At 36.5% G+C, this 14,674-nt stretch overlaps 4 protein-coding genes across 4 annotated transcripts; 3 read left to right on the top strand and 1 right to left on the bottom strand.

Moving 5' to 3' along the window:
• The first annotated feature begins 1,813 nt into the window (after positions 1-1,813).
• Positions 1,814-3,125, top strand: LOC110928082. Its single transcript, XM_022171298.2, has 2 exons — positions 1,814-2,180; positions 2,353-3,125. Exons 1-2 carry the CDS (start codon positions 1,814-1,816, stop codon positions 3,123-3,125), a joined length of 1,140 nt encoding a protein of 379 aa, XP_022026990.2.
• Positions 3,126-3,610: 485 nt separating this feature from the next.
• LOC110929978 (WEB family protein At5g55860) lies at positions 3,611-6,967 on the top strand. The gene is made up of 4 exons (XM_022173175.2): positions 3,611-3,783; positions 4,289-4,354; positions 5,027-5,198; positions 5,330-6,967. The coding sequence occupies exons 3-4, from the start codon at positions 5,028-5,030 to the stop codon at positions 6,788-6,790; spliced, it is 1,632 nt and encodes a 543-aa protein (XP_022028867.1). The 5' UTR covers positions 3,611-3,783; positions 4,289-4,354; position 5,027; the 3' UTR covers positions 6,791-6,967.
• Positions 6,968-8,687: 1,720 nt separating this feature from the next.
• On the top strand, positions 8,688-10,743 carry LOC110929979. The gene is made up of 5 exons (XM_022173176.2): positions 8,688-9,121; positions 9,250-9,335; positions 9,421-9,726; positions 9,798-9,881; positions 10,174-10,743. Exons 1-5 carry the CDS (start codon positions 8,780-8,782, stop codon positions 10,577-10,579), a joined length of 1,224 nt encoding a protein of 407 aa, XP_022028868.1. The 5' UTR covers positions 8,688-8,779; the 3' UTR covers positions 10,580-10,743.
• A 556-nt stretch (positions 10,744-11,299) lies between these two features.
• On the bottom strand, positions 11,300-13,778 carry LOC110929980 (SEC14 cytosolic factor). Its single transcript, XM_022173177.2, has 11 exons — positions 13,583-13,778; positions 13,454-13,482; positions 13,111-13,194; positions 12,978-13,031; positions 12,828-12,905; positions 12,678-12,731; positions 12,491-12,550; positions 12,303-12,398; positions 12,114-12,215; positions 11,955-12,035; positions 11,300-11,813 (listed from the first exon to the last, which is right to left on the bottom strand). The coding sequence occupies exons 1-11, from the start codon at positions 13,635-13,637 to the stop codon at positions 11,466-11,468; spliced, it is 1,041 nt and encodes a 346-aa protein (XP_022028869.1). The 5' UTR covers positions 13,638-13,778; the 3' UTR covers positions 11,300-11,465.
• Positions 13,779-14,674: the final 896 nt, after the last annotated feature.

Raw genomic sequence — 14,674 nt, 5'->3', positions numbered from 1 at the left:
CAAATACTTTAATAGGCTTAAATTAGTGGCTCTGATACCACATTTTCCTGTCACGGCCCTAGACCCGGTTTGACCGGGTCAAGAGCCGCGGGACAGGAACCCCGTGGTATTTAATTTAGGCGACAACGGAAGTCTTTAATACAGGATCTTTTAATACTAAAAATGCCCGTTTACTTTATTACATAATTTAGGGATAAAACCATGTAATTTACAATAAAGTGATTTCACTGGGAAATCTTTATTTCACAAACATGTTTCTTTATTTATTTATATTGAGCCACTTCCTTAAGCTTGTAGTGCTTCACGTCACTTTTCTTGGATCACAACAGATCACCTGAAACATGTTTGAAAAAGGTTTTGTCAGCGGGAAATACTGATTGAATCATTCTTTTTGTTAAAACGACATTTTGTTATAATTTTACAGTATTAAGAGCGATTACAATGTTTCTGTTTATCAACCATATACCCACGGTATTGTCACTCGACCACCTAGTGGCTATCTCGTTGTCCAATTGGTGTCTGTGACTATGGTCATATCACCCCTTGGCTAACCCGTTGTCCAATAGTGACGGTTATCAAGTAATGTATACAAAACCCCACATACCGGCTGTAACTTTGTGATTACAAAGACTTAATCCCTATAATTATAACTTTGAAATAAATATAGTTTTGGGAATAATTTGAAAAAAAAGAGAATGACTCACCTTGCAGATTTATACGGACGGAGTTTAATCTACTGATTAGCCTGTTTAACCTAATTTAAATAATAATGCACACGAATTGGGTTAGTAACTAATACAACATTTACGACAATTCACGAGATTAAACCTTCACAACAAATGACAAAGTGCGATACTTAAACATCCATCGAATTAACGACGAATGACAAAGTATAAACTCAATTTGAGCAGCACTTAAACATTCGTTGGATAGTTTCAATCCATCGGATGTTGAATCGTAATAGCGATCGAGTTAATACCCGGTATCGTAGCAGCACCTCGCTATTATGAAATTATAGCTTTAACAGTGAGAATTCGTTTATAATTGAAAATGTTTCGACAACAGAATGAAAGCTCCTGAGCTGGGCTATTTATAGCCTGAATTTGGGTTTTACACGGCCCGCGTAAACCATTAGTTAAATCTTACGCGGCCCGCGTGGCCGCCTAGTCTACGTATAGGCTGCATGGGTCATGGGTTTAGGGTTGACAGATGGGTTATACGTGGCCTGGATACTTATCCGGATGAATTTCAAGTTGACGCGGCCCGCGTAAGGACATGCTTAACCCTTACGCGGCCTGCCTGAAACCCAGTTTTCTTGATTTTCTTGATTTTTCATGTACACTAAGGTTTCAGGGGTCCGAGTTTGCATTTATGGGTTATTTAGGGACATTTTTGAAGGTCCTTACAGTAGGGGTATTATTTGGCTAAATCACTACACATACTCTTAGACCATTGGGTGTGGGGAACGGCAGTGGGCCGTCCCACCCCTTTAGGTCCGTCAAACACTGCCCCCTTGGGGCCCGGCATGGCATTTCCGTCCATATTTGGACGTTGGAGACGGGCCGGCAATTTTGAATGTGGTGGGCCCTTCAAACGGTAACTTGCAACATTTTAAAAAAAAAAAAAAAATTACCCCACCACTATAAATTCAACCCCTTTTCACCCCACTTTTTTTTACCAAACTACTCCCACTTTTCTCTCATTTTTATAAAAAAAACCTCTCTCAACCTTTAAAAAAATTATGGATCCCTACAACCCAAATAATCTCAACTCAAGTTCACACCCATTTTCGTCATCCGGCTACACACCCGTAATGGACAACGCTTTTGCGGGTTACCAACAAATGTCAAACGCTTTCAACCAATACCCGTTCAACCCAATGCAAATGCAACCCAACATGTCGTTCAACCCATATCAAATGCAACAACCCAACATGTCGTTCAACCCATATCAAATGCAACAACCCAACATGCCACAAGCACCTCAAACACAAATCGAGGAACAAGATGATGAGATAGAGGTTGTGCCAGAAACACAACCTGAACCTTCAAAAAAGAAAAATAAAAAGGGAAAGGGTAAAAAGGAAGACGCACCGGGCAAACAAATGCAACAATGGACAAAAATTGAGGAAGAGGCGTTGGCGAAAGCATTTATTAACTCTGGAACGTCTCCTATAGTCGGTAAAATATTATTATTCTTATATTATTATTGTTATTAAATATTATTTGTACATTATATTTTTATTGTTATTATTAAATATTATATGTATATTTTTATTGTTGTTTGTTAAATATTTATTTGTACACTATATTTTTCTTACAAAATATTATTATTATTGTTACTAACTTGTAGGTAACAATCAACTAAGCGATTCGTTTTGGCAAGAAGCCCTTGATACATTCCACGGGCTTATGGAACAAGGCGAGTACAGAACCATTGATTCTATCAGCTCGAAGTGGCGCAAGATGAATACGTTGATCAACCGCTTTTGTGGGTTTTATAACACAACGCGCGCCAACAAACCGAGTGGGTGGAACCACGAAAATGTTTTCAATGAAGCGGTGCGTTTATACGAAAATGAGAACAAAGCTTCTTTCCCACATGTCCGTGCTTGGCTAGTTGTAAAGGATCACCCAAAATGGAAGGGATGTCAAAATGAGGTTGCACAAGCGAAACGAGCAGCGAAACGGTCTAAAACTTCCGAGTCAGGAAGTTATAGCGTTGGAGGATCAACCGGTCGTTGCCAAATAAATATCAACGACGAGCCCGACTATGAGGAGGAGCCGATTGAAGATGGAGAACGTCCCCCAGGAAGGGACAAAAGTAAAAAAATAGCGGCTGAAAAAAGGAAACAAGCCGCATCAGGAAGTGGTGGTGGTTCGAGGTTGGAAGGTGTTATGGCGGAGTTAAAATCATTCAAGGAAATCTTTAACGACAGGCAAACCGAGAAGGTAAATATTAAAAAAAAACTAGCCGAGGAGAAGCTAAAAAAGCAACAAGAAGCGCAGGAGTTAGAGGAATGGAAAATAATGACCACCGACCTTAGCTCCTATCCACCGGAAGACCGTCCTATTTTACAAATGATGAAGGACAAAATTAGGAAAAAATGGAGTGGGGGAGTGTAGTTTTAATTTAAATGTAACTTTAGGTTTTTTTAAATGTGTTTTTTTTAATTTAAATGTAACTTTAGGTTTTTTTTAGGTTTTATTTAATGTAACTTTAGGTTATTTTTTTTAGGTTTTATTTAAATGTAACTTTTTTTATTTTTATTTACTTTGTTTTCATTAATTAATTAAATCAAATAAATAATAATAATAAAAAATATGAAGGAGGAGCATCCCCACACCCTTGGATAGTCTCCAAGGGGAAGATCCTTCTCCTTTGCCTACGTGGCGTTTATGTGGAGGATAGTCCTTTGGAGACTATCCTCCCCCATACCCAATGGTCTTAGGAATATGAGAATAAAATTTTGGAAGTATTGAAACATTGGGAACCAAAAAAATACCATAATTCAAAAATAGTCTCGTCGGTGACTGCCTTGTAGTACGAATAATAATGAACAAATGCCTAGGCAAACCTCAAAAAGACCTAAGCTCCACTGTACAATGAATAATGCATATGGTACAACCCTTCTGTCATTATCCTCCTATTGATTCAACCTGATTTCGCTCTCTCACTCTGACTTGATAAATTTCTGTTTTCATTTTCCACTTTCCACTCTCACTATTTATTCGAAAATTCACACACATTTTCCCCTGCTACCAAACCCTTGATTTTTCGTCGGTAATCTCTCCACCCCTATGCATTTTCTCGTCATTGGGTGATTAAAAATATCATCTTTTTTATTATTTATCACTGCACAATCGGTTTCGAACAATATTGTAGCCATTTGCTGCAATCTTGCGTTATCATATGCTGGTGGGGTTTATTTTAATTTGGAATCAAAAAGGTTTTTTTTTTTTCATATATAATAAGTTGATGACTGAACAATGGTTATTGATCATGACAGTGTTTGCATTTATTTAACATTAAAGACTTCTTGAAACTCGTATTTCATCATCAGTCACACTCCTTCCTAGGGTTCATATAATTATATCATCTTTCTGTTTGCTTTCAGGGTTTTCAAGTTTTTGTTTTTTTATGATGATTTATTAAAAAGTCTTTCTTAAAGTTTTTAAAGTTCATGTGGCTGGTTTCTTTTATGTAATAATGTTTACTTTTTTTAAAGTATTTTTTTTGAACATGTACACTTGCTAATATGTTTTTTTTTTTTTTTTTTAATTTTCAGGGTGCTTGAGCTTGCTTGATTGTCATTAACAGCTGATTTGACTGAAGATTATTCCTAATTAATCAGGTATGGTTTTCCCATGGCTGTTTTCTGTGTCTACATCGTATGTATCTGGTTAAATTGTTTGAATATTGGCTTGAAAAACACAAATTGTTGATGATTTACAGTTTCTTTTTTGTATTAATGAGAGGAATGAATGAATGTATTTAAGTTACAAGGCAAAACTGATGTCAATATTCAGTTATGTTTTATTAACATAGGACTAGCATAAACATCCTAGTATTTTGTTTACATTGTGTGGGCCCCATTGGTGAAAATATTAGTTTTTGCTGCCTATTATTCTTACTTAGATGTTTGCTAAGACGTATAAACACACGGGGCGGTCTTTGTTTGGTTTGCCGGTCTTAACAGAAATTCTAGGCTTGATGGCTAATACAGTTTCGAAAAAGGGTTCGATTTGGTGGTTTGAAGTTTGAACCGGTTTAAAAAATTTCAAATTTGCAAGTTTACATTAAACTTCTAAACATGATAAAGATGGTTCGTGAAAATTATACATATTCATAACTGCATATTCTGAAAAAGAAAAAAAACAAAATAAAGGTATGGCTGCGAAAGACCTTAAAAAGGTGATAAAGATGATTTTTGAAAGATTTGTAGCTACTGCATATGTTTTAGTATTTTTTTCCAATTTTATTTCAATGTAAATGTATTGTTGTTCTCGTTTCAATTGATAAACAGTATGGCCGCGCAAGGCCGTCAAAACAAAACCGATTCTCCAAAAGTGGAGGTTGGAGAGATTGACACTAGTTCACCAATCCGATCTGTCAAGGATGCCGTAACTCTTTTCGGTGAAGGTGCTTTTTCAGGTGAAAGAATCACCATCAAGAAAACAAAGGCTCGTTCTGCTGATGTAAGCAGTAGTTTTTTTCTATTTTTTATTATTTTGTAATTAGGGGGCATGTGATCCGAACACTATTTAGCCTGTTTTATTATTCAAAAATACGGCTAATTTCTGTAACAATTTTTTGTTTATGAACGTAGAGGGTGTTGAAGGAAACGAAGTTCCATTTAGCACAAAAAGAGATCTACAAGTTAAAGGAACAGTTAAAGAGTGCCGAAACTACAAAAACCGGTGCACTAACTGAGCTCGAACAGGCTAAAAGAACAGTCGATGATCTGACAGAACAGCTCGAGGTTACTAACAAAGCAAAAGAGGCGGCAATGAAGGCCGCAATGAATCAAGCAAAGCAATTTGAAAGCGGAGTAACAAACATTAATGACGGATTAAAACAAGATTTGGAAAACACCAAACAACAGTATGCTGCTGTGTTTACAGAACTCGATGCTGCCAAACATGAGTTAAGAAGAATCCGTCATGATCATGAGACAGCTATTAAAGAACAACATGATTCGAAGGAGATTATGTCGGTTCAAGAAACTAATGAGCAAGAACAAGAAAAGGCATTTGCGGAGAAAAACGTTCAAAAGTTGGCACATAAAGCTGCACTCAAAGAATCTGCGAAGAAATTACTTGCTTTACGGGAACAGGTCAACCCAGAAAAGTCAAAAGATCTTGGAACCGAAAGGTTACAAAGGGAAATGGAAAATGCGAGGGCTTTGGATCTTGATTCTTTGAAAACTGTGACATTAGGGCTTGACGGTGCTAAAGATTCATTGCAGAAAGTGTTTGAAGAAGAAAGTTGGTTAAAGAAGTTGTTGGAATGTTTAAAGACTGAGCTTGAGAACATTAGGAAAGAGCACAAAGAATTGAAAGAGAAAGAAACCGAAACCGAATCTGTTGTGGGGAATCGGAACTCAAAGTTACCGGATGCTTCTAATGAAACGATGTTGACTTTTCAACAGATGATTTCGGAGAATGAAAATGCAAAACGGGAATCAGAAGAAATGAAGAAGAAAGCTGAAGAGTTGAAGAAAGAAGCAGAAGCCATGAGGGTTGCTTTGGAAGAAGCTGAAAGTAAGCTTAAGATTGCTTTAACGGAAGCCGATGAAGCCAAAAAAGCCGAAATAAAGGTAATTTCCGAACGAACTGATGCTGCACATGCATCATCTTCCGAATCATCAGGATCTAAAATCGTGATTTCCCGAGAAGAATTTGAGGCGTTGAGTAGGAAAGTGATTGAATCAGAGAAACTAGAAGCAACCCAAAAGGAGATTCTTGATTTAAAGGCGGCAACAGAGACGGCAATGAAGCGTGCAGAGGCGGCGGAGACATGCAAGAAAGCGGCAGAAGGCGAGCTGAAAAGGTGGCGAGAGAGGGAACAGAAGAAGGCTGCAGAAGCAGTGGCACTCATACTTCAAGAAACACAAATGCAGCAAACACAGTCTTTACCGTCAACCCCAAATCACAAGCAGACTTCATCCCCGAGACAGAAGATGAAGAAGGTTCTCATCAGCAATCTCAGCGGCATATTTCACAGGAAGAAAGCACAAGTCGACGCTGGCTCGTCGCCTTCATATTTGCCCGGCGAGAAGCCTGTCTAAACTATAGTATTTATGTGTGGTTGGTTGGTTTGTACAGTATATATGTCCAACCAAATCTGAGTTTATTTTCTTAAATAACCCGAAAACGACACCCAAATGACTGAAACTTTTCGCAACTCCGGGATCATTAGATTATGATATTACATATTATAATAAGTTTCGATACGCGATGTTAAATCTTTTCGTTTTAAGAGTCATAATCCTGTATAAACAACTAACAATGAGAATGTCATCGCGTTTTAACCGATTTCGGGCAAACATTATTTAGAGAAAACATTCAAGTTCAATAAATCTTTAAAATCAATCATTGAACTATAAAATTATTCCAATTATTGAAACAAAAAAAAAATGTTTTTATACATTAAAACTAAAACTAGGGCTGTAAACGAACTGAATTTCTGAAACGTTTGGCGTGAAGTTCGTTTATGTTCGTTCGTTTAGTTAATGAACGAACACGTACAAGATATTTTTCTTCGATTTACTAAATGAACGAACACAAACAAAGGTCTTGTTCGTGCGAATGTGTTTGTGAACGTTCGGTAATATGTTCGTTTATGTCCGTTCATGTACACTCATTTACATTCGTTTGTTTATATTAATTTGTTAAAAGTTTTTAATGTTTTTTTTAATATTTCACCATCCCTCTTACGTTTTATATTATTCACCCATAAACATTAGTTTATAATTATATTTAAAAAATTGTAAAAATGTAAACCCTTGTCTTTAACTTATGTTCGTTTGTGTTTATTTGTGTTCGTGACCATTCGCGAACAACTTAAATTTCTTAACAAACAAACATAAACATAAACTTTTGTTCGACATATGTTCGCGAACACCTGCATTTCCTTAACAAATGAACACGAACATGGGCTCGTTCGGTTCGTTTACAACCCTAATTTATAAATATAACAATTCACAAAGGGAAAAGTACTCTAGCGAAATTCAATCAAATGTTTTTTTTTTTTTTTTTGCTATTTTTTTCTTTTTTACTTTACCTTTTAGCATAGACACTTACACCCAGTTAACGTTGTAAAAGTTTTGTAAATGTTATTCTGACCCACGCGAATTTTACACACTTATTTTTATATACTTGGTAAAATATAATAGTTGGTCTACGTTTTCAGTAATCGGTAAAAGTTCGAGTTACTTTACGTTTCGGTGTCGCCGCAACGCGCGATACCATTATTTAACTTAAAAACACTATTTTCTTGTGTGCTTATTTTTAAGTACTTTTCGTATAAATCAAACATGGTTTACATTTCGACGTAAATTTTTCTCAGTAATGAGTCAGGTCCAATATTACAAGTTTTCGTGTTTATTTTTATGTGTGATTTCATTCAGAAACAAGTCAGGTTGTTTTCTGACAGTATGAATTCGAACTACTTTAAGTTTCAACACTGCCGCCGTGATGTGTGACTGGGTTAAAATAATAGTTAAACAACAACAACAACATCATCATCATCATCATCGTCGTCGTCGTCGTCGTTTTCGTCGTCGTCATCATGAATCCCACCAATAGCAACGCTAACATAGGGTCTGAGAAGGGTAAGATGTAGACAGCCTTACCTCTACCCTATAGAAAAATAGAGAGACTGCTTCCAGTGAGACCCCCGGCTCGATAGTAGTTTTGTATCAAGCCTTGGACATAAGACACATAACACTCATCAATTAAGACAAAAGCCGATTAGTGTATGTACTCACTTGTCTTTCGGCTATCAACGCCACCACATGATGCATGATTAACCATCCCCTCTTTTAACGTTGTTTTCATGAAATTAGCAAAATAACATTAAAATTAGTGCACTTTCACTTTTGTCCCTCGAACACCCACACATATATAGATCACATGAGGATGCCGCATTCGGGGCGTTACTACTTAAACATGTAACAAGATATTTAAATCACAGTGAACTAGTGAAGACTGAAGACAACATAAATAATAATAAAACACGGAGTCATTTTCTTTGGGGAATTTCATCGAACACCTTGATGGCAAGTAACAGAGACGAGCCCCTAACGTTCCTGAACGCATCAACATCATCTTCCTTAGGTGAAGGAGACAGTTCTCAGATCGGCAGCGCTTCTGGAAGCTTCCAGAACGAAGGGTTTCTCGGCGGTTTCGACGGCGGCGATGAAGACTTCGGATTCTCTCGATCCGACTTCAAACAAAGTCCACTCGTAGGAACCGTCAAATACTACCAACGACACGTGTTCTTATGCTACAAGAAACCGCAAGTGTGGCCTCCTCGTATCGAAGCCGCTGAGTTTGATCGGTTGCCGAGGTTGTTGTCGGCTGCACTTTCGTCTAGAAAGAGTGAATTGAAGCGGCAGGTCTGTTTCTAGGGTTTGTTATTTGTGCATTTTAGGGTTTTCAGGGTTCCTAGGGTTTTAGAACATGTTAATTATGTGTTTCTTGCTTACGGATGACTGATTATTATTTGGTCAAACGTTGTTTGAAGACTCGGTTGACTATATGTGAGGGACATGATGGAACTGAAACTTCAAATGGAGATGTGTTAATCTTTCCAGACATGATCAGATACAGGTGATTAGTTGTATACTATCATCGCGTAACTCGCGTGTTACGTGTGATTAATGATTGGTTTTGACGGTTGGATGTTGTTGTGCAGGAGGTTGACTCATTTTGATGTTGACACATTTGTGGAAGAAGTTCTTGTTAAAGATGGTGAATGGCTTCCTGGAAGTCCTGAGCCGCTTAGTGGATCGTATATATTTGTGTGTGCTCATGGTGCGAGGGATAAACGATGTGGCGTTTGTGGGCCTGCGCTCGTTTCTAGATTTAAAGATGAGATAGAGTTGCGTGGGTATCAAAGTAAAGTGTTTGTTCGTCCGTGTTCGCATATTGGTGGCCATAAGTATGCTGGAAATGTGATCATATTTGGGTCGAGTAACTGTCAGAAAGTCACGGGTCATTGGTAAAGTATCTGTTTACCCGTGTGAGCACGTACTCATTTTGAAACGTAATGGGTTATAATCTTTTTTACAGGTATGGATATGTTATGCCTGATGATGTACCCGTGTTGTTTGACCAACACATTGAGAAAGGTGAAATTGTAGACCGCCTTTGGAGGTAATTATGTTCTGTTTCAGTGTGTTTTGGAGTTACGATTACAATTAGTTATAGTTAGGCTGATAGCAATTTTATTAGTAATCATTCAGTTGTGTACTATACATATGAACATGGGTAAATAGACAAAGAAATGTGATGACCATGTGAAGCGATACATATCTGGATTGGTGTTTTTTGTACTTTCTGTAGTTGGGTATAGATAGACAGACAGACTGATGCATTTCAAGTGACAGATCGATCTTTTTATTGATTAAAATCGTCGATGATTGTTAAAAGAGTTTATTTTCTCTAGGGGGCAAATGGGGTTATCAGAAGAAGACCAAATGAAAGCTCAAGAACAAAGGGTTATGGCAAACGGTGATGACATGGAAAGAAGCATAGAAGATGAATCGCCGGTGGCGGATGGCAGTTGTTGTCAGGCAAATGGTGGTTCCGCCTGTTGTCGGGTTTCGAACCCACCTGAAAATGCAGTGAATTTCAATCTGGAATCGAAGATTAACGGTGAAAAGAAAAAGGGTATCAAGAATCAGATTTCTATCAGTATCGGTAACAAAGGTGCACCTACACCACACAAAGTTGTCACCATGCCAACATGGCTCGAGACGTGGGAGAGAGAAGATGTGTATGCGGCTCTGGCTCTTATTGGTGCTGCAGTTTCGGTTGCAGTTGCCTATAACTGCTACAGACAGTTGGGTTAATTGCTTATTGCATCTTGTAATTTTGTTTTATGAAATGCTATCAGGACTCAGGTGTTTTGTTCCTGATTCCTTTGCTTGCTTGTGTCTTTTGCAATTTGAATAAACCTACTTGATCTGTGTGTATTAGAGCTTCAGTTTTGAACCATAAACATGGACCATTATTATTTTGCTATGCAGTTAATGCGGCAGATATTGGTTATCGCAATGGGATATCGGTAATTTTAATATCATGCTGAAATATATAGCAAACTAATACTAACAATTCAGTATATTCTCATACCATTAACAAATTAACCTTTTGCAACTTGCAAAACACTAACAATTGTAGCAAGTAGGGACCGATTAAGACATAAAACACTAATATTCTCAACACTAACAATTAAGACTTAAAACACTAATAGCAGCAATAAGAAAAAAGACGAATAAAGACGAATGGTAAAACTAAGAAAAAAGGTACTGATGTCAGGAAAATGGGTGATATATCGGTCCAATATCGCCGATAATATCGGTACCGATATTTGCAGCAATATCTCATCAGGGGACCGATAACCAATATAGGCGAGATTAACTGCATAGTTATTTTGTTATATATGTGGTCGCTAAACTAATTTTGAGTAAAGAACTACGAGAATCGCATAATACATCTGTATGACGGGTTTTGTTGAACATCTCTAAAAATATATATATAAACAAGTATATAGCAGCGATACATTCCAGAAGTAAGCAATGGAGATGGTAAATGTTGATACTTTATTGTGCATTGTTCAATACTTTTGATATCAAAAAGACTATTTTCCTGTTTCGAACGCGACAGGTTTATAGTACTATAAATCAAACTTACAAAATATCTGAATAGTTATCGTATATGTAAGGCGCGCATCAGCTTCTACGCATTCGTTTCCTTTTGATGTTCATATCCATTGGTCTTGACTTCATTTTGTTCACCAGTAAACTGATTCTGGTTCTCCAGTTTATGGAACTCGGTCTCTATAGTTTGGACGATTTTACAGCCGGTAGGGTTGGGTTCAGGGAAACCCACATGAAATGATGCTTGTTTGAGCGGGGCTCGAGGCTTAATGCCTGCAGCTTGCTGATTTATGTAATTGTAGAGCTGCCGGTGAAACCCGTGGTCCAGTGAGAAACAGCAATCTTCATCCGTTGAGTTTCTAGAATAACGTGATGATCCGGACCCTTGTCTTCTACAAAAATGCGGTAGAGATTCGTAATCCATTATCTGTCCAGAACATATAAATGTAGATCTTGTTAAAACATTCCATAATTTACGGGTATCAAACACATACCCTCTCTTCATTCATAGTTAAATACGCAAACACGATCAAACATGTATCCTCAAACCAAACACCCCCTGTGTTACCTTCAACAAGTCATCTTTACCGCAGCCTGAAAGCACCTGAACCTTTTTTCTTGTTCTTTCTTGCAGTAGAGGTTTCACAACCTGCAAAGATTCAAAAGTTACGGTGTACAGAAAAAAAAACGCGTAATCTTTTATCAATGGTGAAGAGAAATGGCTAACCTTCCAACATGCTGAAAAAACATACGGGGCGTTGACAATATAATAAGTGTCGGTTTTCTCTGGGTAGTTCAAGTCATCAATGCTAGATATAACTGTCAATAACTGCAACACATTTCAAACTAAGATGTATCACTTTCACAGTGATTGCTTCAGTCGATAAAACCGGTTCAATAGACTACAAAATCTTACCTTGATTTGATTGAGATGCGATAGTTTGAGTCCAGTCATATCAAGAACTTTGACACATGTGCTTATGTGTCGCTCGAACTTTTTTGTTGCAGATGGCTAGAATAAAAAAAAAAAAAAAAAAAAAAAAAGAGAGTTGGCTTATATTTATGTGGTTGCAACTTGCAACTATTATCAAACTTCGAACTCACCAATATTACACGGTCTCTGTATTCATTTATCTGGATGTGCGATTGAACATAGTAATGAATCTATAATATACACACCAAGAAATATCATATGATCAATCTAAAATCGGATTAGTAATCACTTAACCGAAAACTAAAAACAAACACACATCATAAATTCAAGAATACTGAGTCCAAAAACTTTACTTACAGATGCTTTGTCATATGTGCTGAGCCCGACACCAACAGCAATAACCGGTCGCCCCTAAATAGTAACCAAAAGAATCAGTTGAGATCACATTGATGTCTTTAGATCTAGAACTCACATAATGGACTCAATGTAAACACATAGTAGACATACATCTTTTGTGTAACCCGACATCCCGATAAGCTGCGAGTCCCTCACCGATCTATAAAACTCTGCAGGAATTATAGGTTTCTGCACATATAAACAGAAAGTTAGCCATGAAAACAACATTAGAACAAGTAAAATCCTGTGAACAAAACTCACCGATAATATTTTGTCGATCTCGTTTTCAGTTCTCCATTTTAGACAATCAACAAGCTGAAAAGAGAAGATGCATCAGCAGTCATCTAATGCGATAATGGGTTTCAAGTTTCAACCTGAATGAGTTTGATATAACCATGCTATGTGCTTTGGAGATGTTTCCGTCTCGCGCTTTAAGAAACCGGATCATAGTCTCGGTTGGATATCCTTGATGCAAGTTCTGCAGAATCAATTTAATATCCCTATTAACACTCATTCAACACCATGATTACGAAACGAATCGAGCTACAACTGGTAAGCAGACATTACATCAAACACTTGGTGTCCCGAATATACCCCAAGCAAATTTAACATTTAAATTTGACTTCAGATTTGAAATTAATGGATTTAGATCAAGAAAATCAACTGGAAATCAAAAGGGGATCTAATCTTTCAAGTTCAGATCAACAAATCTAAGATAAAGACAATAGAAATCAAACCTCAAATGTGATCTTGAGTGGCTCATCAGCTGCAACAACAGATATGAACAAAATATTTTAAAAAAATGAAAAAAAAAAAAAAACTAAATCAAAAACAAAAACTAGGGTTTATGAAAAAGAAACACTGACATGCTTCCATTAGATTCTGGAACTGCTGGATCATATCTTGGGTTATGATCACCATTTTCTTGGAGATTAATCTTGATGTTAAAAAACAAAACTTTATTATTAAAACTGCAAATTTGATAAATTTATTATACCCTCCATCAACCCAGATGATGATGAGGATGATGGGGGTGTGAGTATGAAGATTGAAGAGGTAGTTGACATGCGTTTGCACTTATACTTATGGAATTAATGGCGGAAAAATCAAGCTTTTTTAAATTTTCTTTTAACAAGATTTTATTTAACATGTCTTTTTCTATTCTGTTTTTTAATTTATTTTTTGTCTAAAAATGGAATAGGTACAATTAATGGTAATCGAATTTTGATTTTTTTTCCCGAACGATCAACAGAATCAATCCGGAGCACTTAGAGGTGTACAAAAAACCGGTTTTAGAACCGAAACCGGTTTTTTTTAACCGGTTTTTTAATAACCAAATCGGTTTTATAACCAAACCGCCGGTTATAGATCGGTTAGGATTCTTGGTATGAAAAACCGGTTTTAAAAGAACCGGTTAAAAACCGATCCCAACCGGTTACACCGGTTATTGTTTTCGACTTGAAAAACCGGTTAGTAACCGAAACCGGTTATTAAAAAAACAGGTTTTCATTTTGGATGAAAAATACCGGTTCGTTTAATAGCCGAAACCGGGTTTTAAAAAAAAAACCGATTTGTACACCTCTAGGAGCACTCTTGGGGCATCAAAGTTTAAAAATTAACAAAATAAAGGTTTAACTTTGTATAAGTTTATTACTAATATATTTTTTTGTTTATTCACTAAATCTAGTTTTGTTATATCGTAAAGTTGATAAGCTTGTAAAAGATAATTTTGGTATATTAAAGAAATAGTCTTTAAATTTGTCAAAAATACCGTACAAATAATGGTGAACGAATTTTGACTTATTGGTTGTATTATCTATTTGTCCATCAAAGTTTAAAAATTAACAAAAAAAAGGTTGAACTTTGTATAAATTTGTATTTTATTGTTATAATAGATAATACAATCTAATTTTTGTTATATATACTAATAAAGTGTCTAGGCTTGTAAAAGATAATTT

Source organism: Helianthus annuus, chromosome 3 (assembly GCF_002127325.2).
Source record: "Helianthus annuus cultivar XRQ/B chromosome 3, HanXRQr2.0-SUNRISE, whole genome shotgun sequence".
Taxonomy (NCBI): Eukaryota; Viridiplantae; Streptophyta; class Magnoliopsida; order Asterales; family Asteraceae; genus Helianthus; species Helianthus annuus.
The sequence above is the reverse complement of the archived record's forward strand: the minus strand, read 5'-3'. Positions and strand labels throughout refer to the sequence as shown.